This window comes from Corapipo altera, unplaced genomic scaffold (assembly GCF_003945725.1).
Source record: "Corapipo altera isolate COAL_440 unplaced genomic scaffold, ASM394572v1 61003, whole genome shotgun sequence".
Taxonomy (NCBI): Eukaryota; Metazoa; Chordata; class Aves; order Passeriformes; family Pipridae; genus Corapipo; species Corapipo altera.
In genome coordinates this window covers 463,384-485,469 of record NW_020885014.1, presented here as the reverse complement: position 1 = coordinate 485,469, position 22,086 = coordinate 463,384, and the positions used below count along the sequence as shown (strand labels likewise).

General features: G+C 37.7%; 1 protein-coding gene across 1 annotated transcript in view; it reads right to left on the bottom strand.

Moving 5' to 3' along the window:
• Positions 1-22,086, bottom strand: part of MEGF10 (multiple EGF like domains 10) — an 87,896-nt gene that overhangs the window by 41,408 nt on the left and 24,402 nt on the right. Inside the window, exons 5-9 of the mRNA XM_027667604.1 lie at positions 17,725-17,817; positions 6,345-6,591; positions 5,318-5,438; positions 3,344-3,480; positions 176-388 (exon numbers count right to left, since the gene is read on the bottom strand). Of these exons, the coding sequence (XP_027523405.1) occupies positions 176-388; positions 3,344-3,480; positions 5,318-5,438; positions 6,345-6,591; positions 17,725-17,817 (811 nt within the window). The remainder of the gene's footprint in view (positions 1-175; positions 389-3,343; positions 3,481-5,317; positions 5,439-6,344; positions 6,592-17,724; positions 17,818-22,086) is intronic.

Genomic DNA, 22,086 nt, shown 5'->3' with positions numbered 1-22,086 from the left:
TATTTTCTTTTTTTGATGTGGCGAGAGAATACCAAATACTATTACAAGTCTTTAGCTTAGTCTTCAATTTCCATGAAAGTACTAGAAAAATCCGGAAATTTTAATTTTCAGATTATATTAGGATTTCTATGTTCTATGTAGAAAAAGACAGCAGGCTAAAGGGTGTAAAGCCTACCTCCAGGTATTGGGCATGTGGCAAGGACACTTTTTATCACACTTGAGACCATAAATTCCCTCAGGGCAAAGCCTTGTTTCACAGTGCTCTCCGGTGTATCCTGGTTCACAGAGACAGGCACCACTAATATGGTAACAGTTCCCACCATTCACACACTTGCAGGTCTCTGCGCAGTGCACTCCGTAAGTCCCCACTGGACACTCATCTTGGCATCTGTGGGAGGGGAAAAAAAAACAACAAAAATTTGTTTTGTTTCCCATGAACTACAGCTTTTGGAGGTTTGAGGGAAATATGGTGTATAAGGAATCTCTTATATGGGTCAAATACTTTATATAATTTCATATTTAAAAGGGTCCATCTCCGGTTTCCTTTGGTGCTAAGCTAGACAGGCTCAAAAACATTGGCTCTGCAAATTCCTTTGGAAAAGGCCTCCCTTCTCTGCAACACAGGACACAACATTCATACACAGACCACTGCACTACACATTTGGGAACCAGAACAAAACCAAACCCTTTTAAGTCAGACCTGAAGTATGAAGGAACTTTTTAATTCATAGAGCTTTAAGAAGATACACAATTTAGTTAACAGACTTAATTCTTTCATGTCTTTCATATGAAAGACATTATTTAACCTAAAGATCAGTCTTATCTTTAGCTGTCCAGCTTTGTAGTCCTCACTACAAGAAAATGTTCAGTACCCTGTTTCTGAAACTTTGCAACTCATTAAGTAATGAGTTTCTGGATAGCAATTTCATTCAGAGATGTCTTATGAGTTTGATGTTTTCAGGTTTATCTTCTCTGTATTTTACAGCTGAATTGTTGTAAATGCCAATACTACTACAGCATTACTAAAGGCTCCACCACTTTTAAAATATTTCACTGTATTTATGAGAGCAGACCTCTCAGCTCAACAGGTTCATGCCTCAGAGCCAGGGATGACAACATTTCATAGCTTATGTGTCAAGGAAAATGCCCACTTTTTTCAACATAAGCACCCTATAGAGTCTGAATTATGCTGATACAAACAAAAAGACAAAACAACTAAATCCCAAAGCTTTAGGGCCAGAACATGCCGACATTAACGTCCTTAGATGTGCCGTGAACTTAAGAGGTGGTATCATCTTCTGCAATTTATGTACCTTTAAGTTTTGTCAAGTTATAGACTGTATCAAAATATTACTTGATAATACAGCACATTATTAATGGTTTTATCAGGTTATAACTTGCTCATTTCCCCAGTCTTGTAAAAGAATTTAATTGGTGTTCTTTTTCTATTTTTCTTATAAACTTGGCTTTTTTTTTTTTGGTTTAGTTTTTCATATGATCAGTGGTTTATTACATGAGAATTTCAAAGGCCACGATACAAGGCACTGTAAAATGTAACAGAACTTAGCAGAGCCCTCTGACTGAAGTAAAAGGGGCATACATGTTTATTTCGTGCTTCTGCAGTATTTGTCTCAGTCTGATACTGATAGCCAGAATTTTCACGGCATTCATAACTCTGTCCTGACTGAAGTCAGCAATAAAATCTCTTTTCTCTCTCAAGTATAGCATAATAATAGAGCTAATAACCCTGTTTCAGTATTTCCTATTGAAGTTCAACAAATAAAGCTGTGAAAGAACTTTTTTCAAATGACAATCAGGAATCTCAGCCAAATTAGACGAAATTTAACCTTGCAATATATATTTTTTTATTTAACTGCATCTTCATCAGCTTCTGAAAGACCCTTTTCCATTTTGTGGTGAGAACAGGTATCAATCAAAAAGTCTTAGGCAGAAGATTTACAAAGGTAGTTTAAACTAGATTCCTTTGTCTTAACTCGGATCACATGGAAACTGTTACATGCTCTATAAGTCCTCTTTTTCTTGATATATGACCAACTTCCAGGAGTCACCACCACACCAAAATCTCAGACAAACACTGCTGGAGTCACAAACAGAAGTGGAGAATAGCTTAGCACTTTAAAAACCATCTTCTCGCTGCTTGCATGTATGTGCTACCTCAGCCATTGCTCGCACATTTCTTGTAACAGTTCCCTCCCTTGCCAGTTCACTGACATGAAATAAGAACCTGGTCTACAACCTTGCTATTGACCCATTCCTGCCCTTGGAGTATCTTGGAAAACAAAAGAATTGCAAATACAGCCTGTTTGGCAGGAAAAGGAGTTCAGATATGCAAAAGTGATCAAAATGCTGCAGACAGTAAGGCATTTCAGATGATAATCAGATTACAATTACAATAGTAAAAATGTATTACTTTTAGAAACTACAGGGTAGTGCAGTGGATAGAAACTCATATGGATATTCCTTTGATTGCCCTGTGGCTTGTCTGTGTTTAAATGCATCTACCACCTTCTGCACTGTATTTTCACACACACAGATATAATTTTGGCATGCAAATGATTCTGGACTAACTCTTTCTCTTCTTCAGGAGGTGGGGTTTTTTCCCCTTATGTCTAGCACAGCACTAACCATGTCCTGTGAAGACTTGTGTGGGAAGTGCATGTGGTTATAATATCCACAATTGTTGTCATAGATCCCCTGGACTAACTCCAGCGATCAAGCTGCTGCTGACTTCAGAAAATTGAGTTGTGTGCTGTTTCAAACACATGCAAGAAAGCAGTTCTTTCATCCCTTTCCACTGCCTTCAAAAATGATGTCTCAATATATTATCTTTCCCATCTACCAAAGCCGATTTTTAATAATCAGAAAATAAATGTTTAATTTCATTTGATTTAAATATTTCAGGAGACAACTCTCCAGCTTGCTCATTTTGAAGAGGGATTGAATGAGCCTCTCTTCTTGGTATGACTGCCAGACATCTGCACAAAACCACGAGATTCCCTCCTCACCCCTTCACCACAGCCCAAACTGCACCATTCTCCAACCCACTCCAGTGCAGACCCACAGGAACTGCCAGAGCACAGGCCACAGCAGGAAAATACTGAAAACAAGCAGTTCCTTCACAGAAGGGCTCTTTCACATAGAAATGTTCAACTTGCAACCCAGCATCAGCTGAGCGACACGGCAAACATTCCATAACCAAAATCAACTCTTTTAATCCCATCACAGATACTTTCACTCTTCTTTCTGCCAGGTTCTTAACTCTCCCTGTTGTAGCAGAGCCTCTTTCAGGTTCAGCAGCCTGGCAAAAATGAGTTTTCCTTACCTTTCTCCTGTGTAACCTGGGCTACAGTGGCACTGGCCTGTGGCTGAGTCACAGGTCCCTCCGTTGTGGCACTGGCACTCCTGGGAACAGTTCTTCCCATAACGACCCTCAGGACAAGGCTGACCACAGACCATGCCCTGTGCAGAAAAGAAATCTGAAGTTTAGATTTGGGATTGCAGCTTGAACAGACAAAGAAGAAAGGATTGTCATGAAGGAAGATCCAGGACATCTTTTGTTACTTGTCCAGTGCTGATCTTGGAAATGCCAGAGTCCTCTCCAGCTTTAAACATGGGGTATGTTCCAGCACTGGAGGAATAATCTTCTAGGATTTCCATTTTGGAAGTAAAAGCTCATGAAAAACACACTCTCTAAGCAACTGTGAAAACACTAACAGATTTAAGACTAATTGATGTCAAGCTCGTCCCAGTTTATTTACCAGGAGCAGTATATATCAAGATACCTGTAATGTCCTCCAGTGTGTAATGGTGTAGGAATCAGTAATTGCTGTAATGCCCCAATTATACTACTTGATGATAAGTTGGGGTTTTTTTCTGATGAAAGGAAAAGTTGTTTGTGTTCACTTAAAGCAGCATATCCTAAAAGTTTAGGTAGGATGATTGCTCCCTTCAGCGGGGTTTGAATTCTTGCAATGCTTTTTAAATTGTTGGAATTAATTACACCTGGGTATGGAGGTGAACCTCATATCTGAAGACTTTCAAGAAGCTGTTTCAAATATATTTACAGGTATTTCATCAGACAAAAGGCATGCAGGTATCTCATCTAACATAAAATACTGCAGAATTTGTACCTGGCTACTTGGAACCTCCCTTAAAGGAAAAGCAAAAAAAGGTTATAGTGACACAATTGTGTTTCATAGAACTGAAAATTCTAAAATTATAAATTATTATTAAATAATTACTTGGAATGGAAAATTAGTCAAAGGGCCAAGCAGTAATTTATTCGTTAAGACACACACTAGTATAAAATTTCCCTCAGTGCTTCATGTTTTATCTCATTTTTCAGTAACTGTGTTTTGGCAGATAAAGGGATTCAAGAATTTATGCAAACATCTGCATTCTAGGACCAATAATTTCATTCTTCTAACATGAAATGGAATAAAATGTAAAAATGGCAATAATCCAGGCTAGGTAGTCAGGTGAATAGTGCTACTCAAACTCACAATCAGAGATCCTATTTTATAGCTGTGCTCTCTAGTTGGTCAAAAACAGGTTATCTCAGTATAATATCTCAATTATCACAAGGTAATTAAAAGATCAGTACATGTGAATTTTCACACAAAATGAACATTTAAACAGAAAATATTATTAACAAATAGTCATGATCAATATTATCAGCAAATGTATTTAAAGAATTTATTTGTGCTTTGATTGCCTTCTAAATCCATTATTTGCCAACTCAGAGTTGGCAGCCTGATAGTGGGGAAAGCTACTTGCAGCTTCGAGGTCAGGTCTTCTTTCCCTACCCTCTGCTAAAAGAGTAGAAAGTCTAAAGATAATGTCAAAATTCTGATGTCTCATTTCCTCTCCAGCATTTAGCACAATATCTAAAGGTTTTGAGGTTTTGCCATGCATAGTGTACATATGAAAACAAGCAAAAATCCCACTGTTAATATGTACAAATAGTGTCACCTCACTATAACATAAAATTACATCTAGAAGCTAATGACTTCCAGGCAAGATCTAGTCAATATTGCCTTGTCACAGCACAATTCATGTCTTTTGCTTCCCAGAATCTGATATAGTTAGAGGCAGTGCAGAACTGAAGAACTTTCAGTAACAGATGGTTTTGTAAGTATTTTATTTCAGTCCCTTATGCTAAAATATGTTTCTCATTACTCCTGGCTACAAGCAGATTGCATTTGCTATCCTCATTTGCTAGCCTCTTCTGATGTCGCCTGAAGTCTACAAGTATGGAAGTTGTAGGGGGTTGTGCAGGTTTCAGAAGTGTTTTTACCATCCATCCTGGCGGGCAGGAGCACTCCCCAGTGACGTGGTGACAGACGCCTCCGTTCTGGCACGGGCACCTCTCCTCACACTGTGGGCCGTGCTTTCCGGGGGGACAGAGATCCTCACAGCTGTGGAGAGTTTGGAATGATGGGAGAGTTTGGAGGGGGTGGTGGACAACAGAGACACCCATTACTTCAGCATGTGCTCCAGTCTGTCTTTATTTTTAACCTTATCATTAAATTTCCCAGCAGAAAGTGTGAAGGAGAAAGCAGCACAACACCAAGATACACACTGAAATACTCTACAGCACCCATGCAACTAATCTAAGGAGCAATCTAGGAATTGTTTCTTTTTAAGCTACTTCTTTATACACAGTTTGGCATTCATTCATCATTACTGACAGAAGTTCAAGATCTGTTCTGGAATGATAAAACTAAATAACTCCATGTTTCAATATAACTCTCTAGAACTACCTGAAAGGAGGTTGTAGCCAGGTAGGTATCCGTCTCTTCTCTCAGGCAACCAGCAGCAGGACAAGACAGCACAGTTTTAAGCTGTGCCAGGGGAGACTTTTTGGACATTAGGAAGAAGTTCTTTAAAGAAGGAGTGGTTGGGCATTGGAATGGGCTGCCCAGGGTGGTGGTGGAGTCACCACCCATGAAGGTGTTTAAGAAAAGACTGGATGTGGCACTCAGTGCCATGGTCCAGTAGGCAAAGTGGTGTTAGGTCAAAGGTTGGACTTGATGATCTCAGAGATCTTTTCCAACCTAGTTGATTCTGTGATTCTGTAATGTGATTTTCCAAACTTGCAGCCAAACTGTTTTCACAATGGTCATGAAGAAGCTCCAAGCAGGGGAGAAGGACAGCAGCCCAAGTCAAGGGGATTTTTCTTGGTTACACATACAGATGTGCTCTGTAATGTGGTTTGCTCAAACTTGCTTCCCTGCACAAAAGTTAATCTAAACTTTTAAACTGAATTTCACTCGCCAGAACTCTTTAAACTTGCACCTCAAAACAATACACCTGCTGCTTACAAGGCTCCGGTGTATCCCGGTGGACACCTGCATTCCCCGGTAATGTGGTTGCAGGTGGCTCCGTTCTGGCACTGGCACTTCTGGTGGCAGTCGTTGCCATAGGTCCCGGGGTTGCAACGCTCCTCACAGCGCCAGCCCTTGAACCCTGAGGCGCAGTGACAGGCACCCGTGATGGGGTTGCACAGCGCCCCATTCTTGCACTGGCAGCGGCTGCTGCAGTGGGGTCCCCAGTGGTTACTGTCACATGCTAAATGGGCAAGAAAGGAAGAATGTTATGAAGATGCTCAGAGTCAGCTGTAAAACAAACAAACAAAAAATAGAAGTTGTAAAATGGAAATAGTTCCTCAGTTAGTCCTCAAGGATCTCAGCAGGCAGATTGGACTTAGTTTGTGCACACCAATTCTTACATGGAAAAGCAAACATTTTATAATGTGAGGCTAAGAAGTCAACGGAAGTTCTAGTCTCTTAACTGTAAAAATTTTTCATTGTGACTCTGTACCATCAAAAAGCAGTTACGGTTGCAGTTAGCTTCCATTTACAGGGAGAAGTCTTGCTAACTTAAAAAAATGTAGTCTAAATCCATAAACAACTGGCTGAATCCCACAAGGAAGCTGCAAAGCTTGCTTGGTGTAAACTTATGATTTTTGACTAATCCAGAAATCCCTACTTACTTGCATAATAGCAAATATTCCCTTTTCAATCTTGCAATACACTGAAGGGGCAAAAGAAAATGCAAAAAGATTCACCAAGAAATAAAAATTAACAATTATATGGTGAAACTTCATATGGATATTACAAATTTGGTTATCCAATGTGTCTTCACAATCACTCAAACCTATCTTTTCTTGTCTGCCCCAATGCATCCCATTAAAGCCCTATAAGTAAGCCACTCAGGCATCATTTCAGCATCCAAAGAAACACTTAATGTTAAGGAAGGCATTTCATCTTAAGAAACACAGGAGTTCTGTAAAGACCCTGAAGATTAAGGTCACCTGGAGTTCAACGGGAACGTACTAATCATATGGTCAAATGATCTGATTTTATTTTTATGCTGTGTTGATAACAGCAGTACAATGGCAAAGCCTCAATTGCAGTGACCATAAGCCCAAACTCTTCTCTTGGAGACTGACAACCTTTGTTCTCCCAGTCTTCTCCTGGGGCAAAAAACACAGGCAAAGAACAGGCACTTTCCTAGACTAATGCAAAGTAATTCAAGAACGCTCCTCAGGCTATGAATTATTCAGCTGTAAGAGCTGTTCACTCAGGCTACACAAAAAAAAAAAAAGGAATTAGGGTATTTTCAAGAATCTACTCTTTAAGATTTTTTTTTTCCCAGACAGGTCACTAGAACATGCATACAAAATGGGGATACTGTGAGCACTCACACACAATAAAATAGAGAGCAACAGAAAGCAGTGTACGTATTATAAACACTCATCAGTACTGTTGGATTATTAGAACAACTTTCTGTCTTATTACTGGCCTCTCTCTTTAAAGATGTGTGGGGTTTGTGGTGCACAAACAAGAGGTTTATATAGAGTTCTGTAACACACTGCTGTCTGCAGCACAAAATTGCCTGTTGCCATGATAACTCACATTCATTCAGAACTGATACAGGTTTATTTTTAACATGACTGCATAGAATAGAACGTGTAATCCTCATACTTAACCAGTCCTGAAATTGTTGTCAGGAAACCAGCTATTTTGGGATATATAAAAATATGTGTATGGGTGGCTAGAGGCCTGAGACAGTTGCATGTTTTGTCATGACTGAGCAGAAACCCCTACATCGTTGGTTTGTTTGGGTTTTTTTGGTTTTTTTTTCTCTCAGCACATTAGTCTGGATTCAGATAAAAGTCTTTGTTCTTCCAGAAAAAAGTTCAATTAGTGCCATTTCTCATGGAATAATTAAAAATTAAAATAATAAAAAAAAGAAAAGAGAGAAAAATATTCCCCCCGCCCCCATCCAGGCATGTCTGATAAACAGGAGAATTCATGCTGATTGCCAGACCAAAACTGTTCCAGTACAATGCTCAGTCAAGGATGAAGGTGCAGTGCAACAACAGTCATGGAGCTGCCTCAAGACCCAATGCCAAGAGTCTCAGGGCCACACAGACCAGAAACATCTACTGCCACTGAACCCAGCACCCAGGCAGCACAACTGCCTTGCTAGAAGACGCATGTACTATGCAGTACTTAACAATTTATTAGTTTCCTGGTATGATCTACTCATTGTTTTTGCAGGAAATCATTAATATGAAAAAAAAAATCCACCCATCATATGACTGCTAAAGGATTCCAAGCCTCAGGACCATTCTCCTGGCAATGACCAGGTGAATAGCAAATATCGGCTATGCAACAAGGATTACAGCCCCATGGTAAAGCATTCCACAAGGACAGCGGTGGCCCAGCCATAATACAATTTCACAATAGTCCTTTACACAAGGTCTGTCACCAGCCTCGCATCTGTCTGTGAGTTATGGGCAGAAATATGGAGAAATGTGCTGGATTAAGGGGAATAAATAATAATACTAACTAAGATGGATAAATCACATTTTACCTCTATGTCCCCTGACTGATAATCAATAATGTTCTTCATAGGAAATCAAAGTGATTTGTCAGAAACTGATGCTTAGTTTTCTATTAAAAAAGAAGAGGGTAAAGGGTAGAAATGTTTCCTGTGGCAAGTTTGGATTTTGGAGGCTAACTTTACCAGCTATTACATCAGACTATTTTTGCTGCTTCCTAGTACTCAAACACTGAGAAAGCTGGTCTGGAAGTCACACATCTGCTAATCTAGTGGAATGGGATAGTCTTTAAGCTAATGACTATGGTCAGTTTACAGATTGTCAGCTGCAGCTCAATCAGAGTAGCTCTGCTGACTGCACCAAGGTCACAGGCACATGTGTAGGTCACACACTACATGCAGACACACGCCAAAGCCTCAGCTACTGACTTCTGAACAGAGCCAGACCTGTAAATCATCTCTCTCAGAACGGGGTATATGTGAAAGGGAAGCAAAGTACAGAGGCAAGAGTCCCATGTTCAGAATGGCTTCAGCACAAGGATTGTGTGTCCCAGCCCCAAAGACTGCTGAAAAATCACACAGAAATCAAAATCCAGCCAGTAAATCTGGATTAATTTTGTGTTAATCATACAGAACTGGCCTAATGTTGTTCTGTTTCATGCAGAACACCTTTCTTACAAAAGTCCTTCACCTTCCCATCTTCACATGTTATATTCACCCTCAGGTTTTTACATTTTAAACCAAAGAACTGGTTTAGGGTCCCTGTCAGCTTTTGCAGTAGATTCCCGGAGTCATTTCTGCCTTCACCTTATGCTGTACTGGGAAAAAAAATACACAAAAACTTTTAACAAACACCATGGTGTTAATGCCACATCTTATTCTCATTTTTCCTTTTACACATTCATCTGGGAATAACTTTTCTGTCACCACAGTAAGAGCTGTGCACATCACAGAATGCCACAGATACAGGAAAGATAACTGTTCTCTCAGAAGGCTGCACTATGGTAAGAATCTCTAAGATGATACAGGTCTATCATGATAAAAATGCTTGTTGACACTGAGTGCCAAATGGCCTGAGAATCAGAGAGGAGTTCAAGGATTCAGTGGTGAAAAAAAATCACCTTCAAGACGAAATTGAAATCGGTGCTGCAAACTGCTATCAGTTTGGGGCCTTTTGTAGCATCTTTGAAGATCTAAAGTTCTGTAGTATGGAATGCCATTTCCTAGTACAATAACTTAATGCATATTGATATTATGCTGGGCTAGATATGGGTTTATGCACGTGCTTTCTGTGAGCAGCTGATGATTTGTAAACTGAGATGGTGGGAGCCCTGACATTTTATAACACAAGGTATGATTTCTATAATAATCTGAAGCACTTGTAAAGAATTTGGCAGCTACTTTATTGCTTCTTATAAACAAAAATAATTTTAACTAAATACTTATAAAGGTTTTTCTGCTTCTTTTAATGTTGATTTCCCTGAAAGGCAACAAAAAGAAAAGCGCAAACGAATCTGAGTTTACTCTTGACAAACCCACTTTGATCACCTAAAATTCTGCACTTTTCTAAAGAATGGCCTATGATGAGAAGAAAATAAGGCTATCAAATCAAGTCAAAGAACATTTCAGAAGAAAAACCTCCTTAGAAACTCCAACTTGCAACTATTTTTTAACTATGCCACAATTTTCTTTATAACATGATATTCCAGTCAGATAATGCCTATTGCAATACTTTTTTTGTAAAGATCTTTGTTTTCCTTTTGTCTTTCTTTTTTTGCTAATGTGGACATAGAAGTGAAGAACTAAGATTTATTTTTCTTACTATCATTTTTTTGTAACTGTGTTTTATGTAGCACTAAGACAACTAAATGAGATTTTATTCTGTCTTACACATCTTTCTGTGAGGCACACTGCTGTGTGTTTCTGGAAATATTTACCACTGTCACAAAACAGAAGAGATTCTTACTGCAGCATTAGACTTGTGTGTTTTTATGGTCTTTTAAAACAACTGAAAACAAAATTCCTGACCACTCGGAAAGTTCCCTCACTCGGAACACAATATTGTGAAGTACAAACTTAGAATAAGAATAACATTTCTAGGAGGGGCCATAAGTGATTTCCATTAAAAGGGAATAATCACCATGAATAGCCAAAAATAACCAGTGTAAGCAAAATAGGCCAATATTGAGAAAACTTTGATTTATCCAAAGGAGTATCGCACTGACAGTCTTGTTATTATGAACAAGATTGCTAATCTCTGGAAATGCTCTAAGGCATGACTTTCAAGAGTCAACAGAAGGGAAAACCACTGATTCACTGAGCAAAAACCATGACAAAAATATGGATGTTTTCACTAATCTAAATCCACACCATCCCTATTGGAAAGTTCAGAGGATATTCCTGAAACTACTCTCTGCTATTTCCATTTGGTTAGCTGCAGATCTAAACTGATGGCATTTGTTTCTCTTAGGATATTCCTACAGGACAGGAAACAGATAATAATTCTCCCAACTGGAATTTAAACCAAATAAAAGTAAATTCCTAGTAATTTTGAAAGCTATAAATACTCAAGTATTTATAAAGTATATAAAATTTTACAATATGCATTAAGCCTCTGATGACATCAACCTGTATGTCAGCCTGGACAGCAAGATAGTAAACATGGAACATGGCAAAGAGAAATTTCAGAGATGAGTCAAAAAAGTGATAAAACTAAGTCAGCTACTCTGAAAAACTAGAATAAAAACATCCTTCAGAAAACCTTCAAAGTATTATGTAATAAAACCATGAGATTATTCTCCTTATATATTTCTTTTGATCTGTTCTAGTCATCTCAGAATGTTATGAAAATATATGCATGTGCACATAAAAAAAGAAATATTTTTGCCTTAGAGAATCATTTAAAATAATTATAAAGTATCAATGCCTTTAGTAAAAGACCAACTTTACCTATATCCTAGATACAAAAATGCATGGAATTTTTTTTTTTTCAGAATGAATGCCCTTTCTATTAAATCTGGATTTTCTTTCTACCTTTTGTTTCTATCTGATTGCATTTGTTATACTCTAGGCCTTTAACCCTGTGGCATATTTTTCATTGTTACTTTTTGTTTTGTGTATAAGAAAGGATTTTTATTCAAAATGTTAAGCTTAAATTTAATTTAGTTGTGGGGTTTTTTTACTTTATAAAAGCCTCTTGATCCATGAAATGGAAGAACAATGAAAATGTGTTTTTCAGATCCTATGAAAGACTTGAACTGTATGCCTTTCACATGCCATAAATTTCACAAGACTCTTTAAAGTGCTTTGGACATCAGAATACAAGGATGGATAATTGATAAGCAAAAACACACACAGGCAGCTGTTGGTGTTCATTTTATGATGTTACTGAGATAAAACCTGTTAGAAACAATTACCAATATAGGAAAAGTTACAAAATTTTAAGAAGCTGCTTGTTTCATGTCCTGCTCATGATCCTGATTTTGCACAGATCTCCTTGTAGGACAATAAATTAGCCTTCCCCCTCATCCTTTTTTTTTTTAATGACTTGAAGGTCATCTTAGTTTCTAAATTAGCAACAAATGTTATCCTTTGCATCTCTGAAAACCTACCAAGTGAGACGCTGAAAATATATAAGCCTGCCAATGTATAAGGCAGATTGAAATGAAATGAGTTCGAAAAATACTTTTGCACTGTTACTAGGAAAAAAACCCACAGACATTATTCAAGAAATCAACTTAAGTAAACTCTACAAATAGCTTCCAAAAGGGTAAAAAGCAGAAATGAAAAGCCTCTCTGATCCAGAAAATGTTTTCAAAGCAGCAATACCATCACCATTTACTGGAATGCCTTTCTTCAGTAAACCTCAACATAAGTAAATCTAAGAACTCAGTTTTGTAGAAAATAATTTTTTTGTTTCTACATTTGCTTGAAGATTGGAACTGTAATTCAGCAAAATGCTGAAGCATGTCCATAAAACCTATTAATTTCCATAGAACTTTAAAACCAAAATGTTTTATAGGACCAAAAATATATTGACTTATTAATATATTAATATTATATTAATTAATATAATATATTAATATTATATTAAATATATTAAATATAAGAATAATATTATTTCAAAAACATAGTTGTACCAAACTCAAGACAAGCACAGCTGCTCTATAGCCCTGAGAACTTTGATACCACCTACCACAGTGACATTGTAGTGACTCTTTCAACAATGAAGGTGATGGCAACTTCCATGAATACCGTTTTTTCCCTGTTTGGATCTGATCTAATTTGCTGGTGGGTGAGTTTCTCAACCTAAAGATATTCAGCCTTGTTAGAGGAGAAAATAAAGTGTTCAGATGGAAAAACTGGGAATTCAATCAGGGAAAGTACAGCAGTAATAAATAAAGGAGAATTACAGGAAGTAAAGAGCACAGGGAAGACACATGAAATATAAACGGGTTAAATTTAAGATTGTTTATGACCTTCTGTCACTTTGGTTCACAGGATGTATTTGCAGGGAGCTGGGCTAGGGACAGTTCTCCATTACTAAAATAAAGTATTTCTCTGCATTTTGCATAAAAGCAAATAGTTGTCTGTCACGATACTCTGCAGTTTTACTTGTGTGTTTACCAGTTCCTCAGTTCTGGGAATCGAGCGTTTCTAATGCAAATATGTGGTTAAAACCAGAACTTATTTCTGCAGCCTGCTGAATGGCTTAGAAAACTTAAGGATAAACTGGCTCTCTAAGCATATCTTGCAAGCTCCATCAGTCTAAATGCTTTCAACAAACAAGGAGGAAAGCAATGCCCTGGTCGAAAAAGCTCAATTCAAGATTCAAAAGATTTTCCATCACCATCACCTTTCCTGGGAGCTGCACCATGAGGCTGTTTCACTTGGGGTGCAAATATGTCTGTGTAAAACAGTCACATATCCACCTCTGCAGGGTTAATGGAGATTAAAAACTCCACTGAGAAGCTGGCAGTGCTTGCAACTCACATGAGTGTCTCTCACAAACTATGCCAAGGGATCCAGTTTCTGCCATATTCTGCATCTGCCAAGTGCCAGATTTTCACAGAATTTGTGAACTTTACAAACACCCACGACTGTAAAGGAAATGTAACAGTAGCAGAGCAACTGTACCTTGAAAGGTTCCCTAATAAGTGCATTTAAAGGTAACAAGTTGTTTCTCTGAGCTGCCAGCTTTAAACGTGCAGTTTAACATATTAGTGAAAAAGCCAGGTCTCTCCTCATGTTTTATAAAACCCTAGAGCCAAATTACGCCTTCGTGACACTTTTTTCTACCCCATGACTTCAGACTGTGGTCCTGATAAAATTCTATGAATAACCAATAGAATCAAATTATAAATTAAAACCCAGTCATTCAAACAAATCTCAGATTGCTTGAGTGCAACAAAACCAGAAAAATCCTGTTCACATTTTCACAAACAATCCTAACTACACGTGTCACTCCCTTTCTGCTTCACTGCTCAGGCCAGCCGGGGGGAATCACAAGGCTATGACCATTTCAGACAAGTTACTGTAGTATTGATTTTGCCTCTGCTCCAGCTTATACAGAAAGTGCCCTATTGATTTTGGAGGAATTATTTGTGGACTACTAGGCATGAGAAGAAAAAAAAAGTGCATGTCCTGATTGCTTAGTGGCACTCCATGTTAGGTTGCACTTGTATCTGTCTTGCACACACATTCAAAACTGACCATATCTGCTATAGTAAATAGCATTGCCAGAGTGTGAGCAGAAAACAGGCAGAAAACATAATATACAAACGTAAAATGTGGTTTGATCATCTCCACATCTAGACAGACAACTATTACCATACAAGTAGCAACTTTTACAGAAGCCTGCTTTATACCCAGCCTGGAGTCAAATGCACTCTCGTGACATATAACAACACAGTCTGACACATGCAAGTTAAAAATTTGATATAAATAATCTAGTTTGAGAGGGAAAGGTTATGTTGGTTTTGTTTGTTTTTCAATAAAATCTATTTGTTTAATTTACAAATATACCTGTGTTTACCACTGTGTGCATTTTTCTAAATTTTGCCCTTGTTCCTAACCCAGAACTGGTCAATTTATGTTCCTGGACTTCACAAATACTTCTTCAAAGGGGTGCTGACAGCTTGCTGGTTATGCTGATTCACTCGCTTCATTCGTTCAACACATCATCTGTCCAGTCATTTGTCATTGTCCTGACCACTGTGTTCAGTCAATAAATCTTTACTGGAATGAATTGTTTTGCATATGAGTGATCTCTTGATTCAAGTAGTATTTCTCTTCATGTATTATATGTATATTATCATCATCTCCTTTATCCACCTCCCACTGACTTTCACTGCAAGCAACTACTGGCTAATACAGCATATTTCCTTTAATTAAAAAGAAACCTAAAGAAAAAACACATCTCACACAGGAAATGTTCCCCAAGGAAACACAATTTAATTAACTAAATTCTGAGACCACCACTCAGGTATTACTTGCTGAAGAACACATCCAATCCTGGTTTCCTCTCAGTTTTCAGAAAGGCAGAGGATGTGGTGGAGAGCAGAGTTACAGGCTGGACTAGAATTGAGAACTTAAAGAAGACAATCTCAGTAGTCCAGGCTAATCTTTAGCCCTCTTCTCCATAAACTGAAAACAGCCACTGACCTAAGCTATTAGTAATTCGATAAGAACCCTCACAATATTTGCTACAAGGAAATGGAAGTCTCCCAAAAAGTTTATTCCCTTCTAAGAAATGACAGAAAAAGATCAAGCTGGGGGAAGTTGGCAGATGGACAGATGCTGCAATAGGACTAACTCTGTTCTGAGATACTTTCAGATTAAATTCTTTGTAAGGAGATCAAACAATTCTAATAGAGAAAGGACAGTACTTTGAAAGAAGATGTTAATTCTCCAGTTTTACAAAACATTTAGTCCTTAGGTAGAGCAGTTCCTTCCAGCAAATCTTGGACCATGAAAATGAACAGATCACTAAATCTGGAAGTAGGCCTAAAACCTCACACTTCGAGAAAAATCTCTCCTTCTCAGTCAGGGTTATTGTTTTGGTCATCAGTAACCATTAAATCCTGCCTTGTAATTATTGTTTCATAATTCACTTAAATAATTACATAGTTAAAATATTTATTTGATGATATTATTACAGTAGGGCAATTTGCATATATTTTTATCAAATTAATAACTTGCTATATCAACAAAGTCATTATTAAAAAACCATATGTTTATACTACCTTTCTGTTACTAAAACTGACCAAGTTGAGGATCAACCAAAGACAACCAACTGAGGAAGAAGCAGAGAAAAAGAGCTGCATATGTATTCAAAATGCGTTATACTAGGCAGGTGAGGGAAAGGGATGCTAGAAACCCTGTGAGAGTAAGGATCATTTCCAAAGGCAGATTGAGAGGTTCCTGTCTCATCCAAAGTACCTTTTCAGGAAGTTTCAAACTTGGAAAGCTCCATAAATAACAGTATCTTTGCATGCTGTGTTGTCTAATGAGTCAGGTTTCTTCTGCATCTTTGATTAGCTAAAGAAGAGCTCTATACACAAGGTCTTCAGAAAGAAAGATAACATCTCTTGACAATTTCTTTGGACAACTCAGTGCACTAGATTAAGATCAGCATTACAGCAACATTGCATTACTCTTTCAGTTTTACGCCTTATGCAAAACTTAGTGTTTCTTTAGAGCTATGTATAAATCACATGTAAGCATATAAAGAAATTATACAACAAATATAATACTTTTGAAATGGTTAAATTCTTCCCCACCTCCCAAAATACGCTGCAAGAAAAACTATCAATTTCAGATGAAGAGTTATTACAGCACCATGTTTGCAAAAAAAAAAAAAGAACAATTCTCTATTTTTGTTAAGGAGAAAAAAAAATGGGTGAAAGTATGCTACCATATTATTTTTCTCCTGCTGATAATCTAGGTTTTTCATAGTTGTCATTTTTAGAGGAATAACATAATCAGTAAACTAGCAGCTCTGGTTTATGTGTTACAAATTTATATTGTCTGTGAAATTTAAATTATACATACATTTCTTAATTGTTGACTAAAATACATTCCTTTCAAGTGAACAGTTAGTAGTAGTAACCAAATTTGACCTTGATTGTAACAAAATATGTGGTTTTAATGTTACCCTCAATATTACATTTCCAAAAACATTACAGAGGAGACAAGTAAAGTGTTATAAATAACAGATCATAATGAATTAAAAAATTACTCCGAGAAACTGTAGTTCAGGTAATGGGAAGAAAAGATAATGATTTGTGGCCTGCACAGCTTTGCTCCCCTCATCTCCTGCATATGTTTTTATGGCAAAGGGAAGGAGAATAAAGTCTCAGAAATGAGACTACAGTAGATATATATAGACTGGGCAGTCAGGGAGCAACTAATAGGAACAGAGTAAAAGGAAAAAAGGAAAAGTTAGCAGCAGAGTGAAAAAGGAGGATAGAGCTGTAAGGAAGGCTTTACTCATAGCTTTTAAATGTGACCAAGCACCATCACTCTTTGCATATTAGTAAAATAAAAAACTGTGAGATTTTCCTATGGTTAAAATATAATCATATCTGCTTTACTCCAAATACGAAGTTCTGTGTTATCTGCATATTTCTGAACACAAGAAAAAAAGCTCACGACACTTAGTGCTTCCACATGGGAACACTGTTTGCAAGTAAATGAAGAAAAATCAGGTTACACAAAGCAAACTGATAACTCAGGACAAAAACCCTGACCAGAAAGCAGAAGCCCAACAACAAGAATGAAGATTATCTGCCTAAAAGAGAGGACAACACCATGGAAAGAGTACAAGACAGGCAGAAGCAGATGAAAACTCACCACTGGAGCAGTTGGGTCCTCCCCAGCCAGGCTCACACTGACAGGTGTTCGGAGCAATACAACGACCGTGGACACATTTATCAGCACAATGAGCTGTCAGGAAAGAAAATAAAAAATTAAAACAATTAAAGAACTCCTAGCACTAAAAAAAAAAAATAATAATTCTAAAAATATTGCAAAATACTCCTAATCCAGATCTTTTTTGTCTCAAGTATCTTTTAAAAGCAAAATAAACATCAGTGTACTAAAGTTTGATGGTATCTCTTCAAAACACGTTTTATTTCAATCTTATCTATTTCTCCTAAGTTTGAAGGCTCCAACTAAAGCCATGTTAGTGTTACTCAAACATTTCTGCATTTAACAACAAGAAAATTGTACACATTTAATGAAAAAAGAGTCATAGTATGATATAGGTTGGAAACCCATCTGACCATGGTCCTGGGCAAGAGGCTCTGGTTGGAATTTGGACAGGATGACTTTCCTTCCAATCTCAACCACTCTGTGATTCTCTGAAGAAAATTCTCATGACAAGAAAAAGAGGTGAATGTCAGCAGGCATGAGAAGAAATGCTCTTTTGCAACAACAAGGATAAAATATGATTTGCAACACACTGGCATTTTAATACCAATTTTTCCAAACAATTGCACAGTTCAAATGAAGCATAAAAGAAACAGTGATGGTGATTGAAGTAAGGCATGAGATATAAGCCCTCTGAATCACTGCAACCTTTATTCTAAGAGCTAAGCAGAGCTGCCTGAAACTTTTCTTTTTTTTTTTTTTTTTTTTTCACTTTTTTTAATGATTTATAAACATGAGTTTCTAAGTTAAGGTTTACTTTGAAACAGAGCTTTTATCTGAAACTTCTAAGAAAAAGTTGAAATGGCTTTGATACTTGGTATATCCATGTAACTGACCCAGAATATAATACACCAAAGAGAAAGAATCTCCAACAGCCAACCGTTTGCTGGCATCATATTCATCACAAAATACCCTTAGCCTTCCAAAATACATCCACAGTAATACTTTCCTTTTGCTTTGGACAACAGTAAAACTTAAAACGTGTTCACAAGAGAATTTTATTTGTACCAACATTTCTAGAGAAACCTCAAAAGGAATCTACTGCTATACCAAAAGAACAATAGAAAAAAGTTTAATGGGGCTACATGTGGATCAACTTTACTTCTGAATTGATTGAAAATTCTCTATAGTACTTAGGTAAAATACTTGTAAAATGTTCTGGGTTTTTTTCCTAATTAAAGATGATGAAGCACATTGGTCATCTTTACATTTTGTGTGGCCAAGAAAAAAGAAAAACCCACAGAGATCAATCACATGTCTCCTAAACATCTTTGGTTACCTATGATTCCAGTAATTAATTGCTTATTTTTACAGCCTTTAATTTTAATTCTCAAGTTTTAGTTCTAACAAGCAACTTTTAGATTTGCATTAAAATGATCGTCTTTAGAAATCAACAGGGAGAACATTAATTTTTAAATGATGAAACTATATAAACGCAAAGCTATTTCATTGTTCTCTATTTATTTATTATTAAAAGACTGAGTTTAAATAATACATCACAATTTTCCATTAGTCTTATAACTTGACATGAATTACTTGTACCCTTGAAGATTCATGCCTAGTTAGTACTGTCTGGGGCACCGAAGGTCTCCGCAAATCAAATCTGTGAAAAATCTTGTCAGTAAACCATGAGACAAAAATAAAATTGTTGTAAGAATTTGGATCCAGTGAAAGGCACCGAAGAAGCTCTTGGAGCATCTCCTTGCACTGCCCCTCATGCCATGCTGAACACAGCACACTCTGGGTTTACATAAAAATATATTCTGTAACCAAAATAAATTGTTCTCTAGACACCTTTTGGGCTAAACGATTCTTGGCAAATGAATCCTGGTTAATATCCGTAACACACAGCATGTGTAGAAATATTATTGCACTAGACGTGGGGATAAGAGAACCAAAATTTACTAAATTATCTACAAAAAGGGTGACAATGACATAAAAAGCACTAGAACAAGCTGAAAAGACAGGAATGGTATCAGGAACAGATAAACTATTTTCTCTTGCTTTTCTTTGGAATTGTTGGACATGATGTCACCTCCAAGAGCAGGTTCTCTTACTCCCCTGTCTAGTGCAATAATTTTTTTACATATGTTGCCTGTTACAGAAACAAAGCTTGAAACATTTTGGCAGTAATTATGCACATAAAGTAAATGACCACAACTCCCTCAAAATTAATTAAAATAAACATTTATAGTGAAAAAAATTCAAATATATTTTAAACTATATAATAAACGTGTTTTTTCAAATAAATTCTTCACGTCTATACTGCATGTTAGAACATATCATTTTTTCCTGTGCTTGATAACTGTATGTTATTAAAATGACATATCCAGTTACGCATTAAGATAGATGATTCATTGTCTATTTCATGTTTTGTGGAAATGCAACAGGCAAAATTCTCCATTAACAATTCTTAGAAATGTTCTACACTGTTAGAAATTGTATGTGAAGTTAATGTTCAAGCTACCAAAATGCTGCTAGGATCAATCTACAAGAAAGCCACCAGAAAACACCTTAAAATCTTTGAATTCTTTCTTTCCAAAATCATGCTAAAAATTCAATGGACTTAGTAAACATTTAAAAAAAAAAAAAAAGAAGACTGCACTTTTTGTTAAAACTTCTAGTCTGTAGCTCAGCCTAACACCCACATACCAAATCTCCTAGGGATTACCAGATATTAGAAGACAAGTGACAGGAAATTCTTTGCAATAAATAAGAGATGAATCAATCATTCACCCTGGTATAGAGTTTCCAAGGTGTAGTCGTTTGAACCTTGTTTTCCCCCAGAGGCTAAGAAAAGTGGTAACCCCCAGGGGTGGAAACCCCTGGAAGTTTTGAGGTTCTGTCCAATGAGCGCTCCTGCAGAAATGTAATCATACCATAAGCTAAACGGAAGAGAAGAGTTGTAGTTTGGTAGTTAGAAGAAGTAGCCATGTTGTAGTAGCCACAAGGAAAGGGGCCCGGAGCCCCTCGGGGCCTCTGGGGCCCCCCAGCCCCAGTTGGGGGCTACAGAGACTTGGAACAGTGTTAAGCTGGACTATGTATCTGTAGCTGTGAGCTGGGAGATGTTTTCCATCTTGAGTGAGCAGAGACAGAGCAGGAGCGGCGGCAGCATCCAGAGGTTATGGCTAAGAGCCAGGACAGATAAGAACTGAACCGGAGGAAGCAGCAGAAGCTAGCAGCAGAGCTACAGAGTTCTGGGGGTAAGAACTGTACCAAACCCCCCAAAACTCCTTTGAGACCTCCAGGAAAGGAGGGACATGGACTCCTACTAAGGAGAGGAGCCTTGGAGTGCTAAAGCACCTGCAGAGAGGAGCTGAGAAGCTCAGTCATCCTGAGAGCTGAGCCAGGACAGTGTGGGAGGTTGGCCTTGGGGGCCCTCCTTTGCTGCAAGCTACAAAGAAGCTCGCAGCCTGAGACAGGGCACAGAGGCCCTGCAAGGAGCTTGAATCTCCTGGAGATACCAGACCGTCACGAAGACCCCCTGCGTCTTCGTGATATGACGTGGTGAAGTGGCCTTGTCTGGGGTTACGAAGCCCACGGAAGACCCCTTTGCCTGTGTCAAGGGGCCGAGGGGGATACCCCCCTCGTGAGTGCTGGCAGAGATCCAGCTATCAGCTGCTGCATGCATGAGATGAGGAGAACCTGCTGCCTTAGAAGAAACTGCTGCCCTGAGAGACTGGAAGGGATCTGTCCTTCTTTCCCTCCTGGACTTTTATTTGGAGGGGAGAGGAGATCTGATCCATTGTAAATACTATATGTCATGGTAGAGATAGTTGTGATCGTGTGTATAATGTGTTATAGTATTTATTTGTACAGTCATTGTAATATATTCCCTTTCCCCCACTTTGAGTCTGGTTGTGTTTTGTCTGGAAAAACCCATCTCACATTAGGTTGAGATGTGGGAGGGGGGATGGAGCTAGAGAATTAGATTTTGGGGCTATCTCAAACCATGACATAAGGTCAGGAGTAAGCTCCTTTATAGAATTCCACAGAACTATTCTACCTTTATATCTGCATATATGCTGCAATCAGATCACCTCAGAAAGTTCATCAGATCTAAACATGCACTGTAATTTTTAAGAGCAAAACCAACAACCTGAGCTCCAGTTAACCTACTGTTCTAAGGGATACTGGCAGTAGTGAAGACAGAAGTCAAAAAATTGTACATTATTCATATCCTTTTTAAACAGGAGTTATATGAGGACAGCACAAAGCACTCTCTGTTAGTGGGAGTTGCTTACTTAGTAAGTACTAACAGATATCTTCACACTTATAAAACAG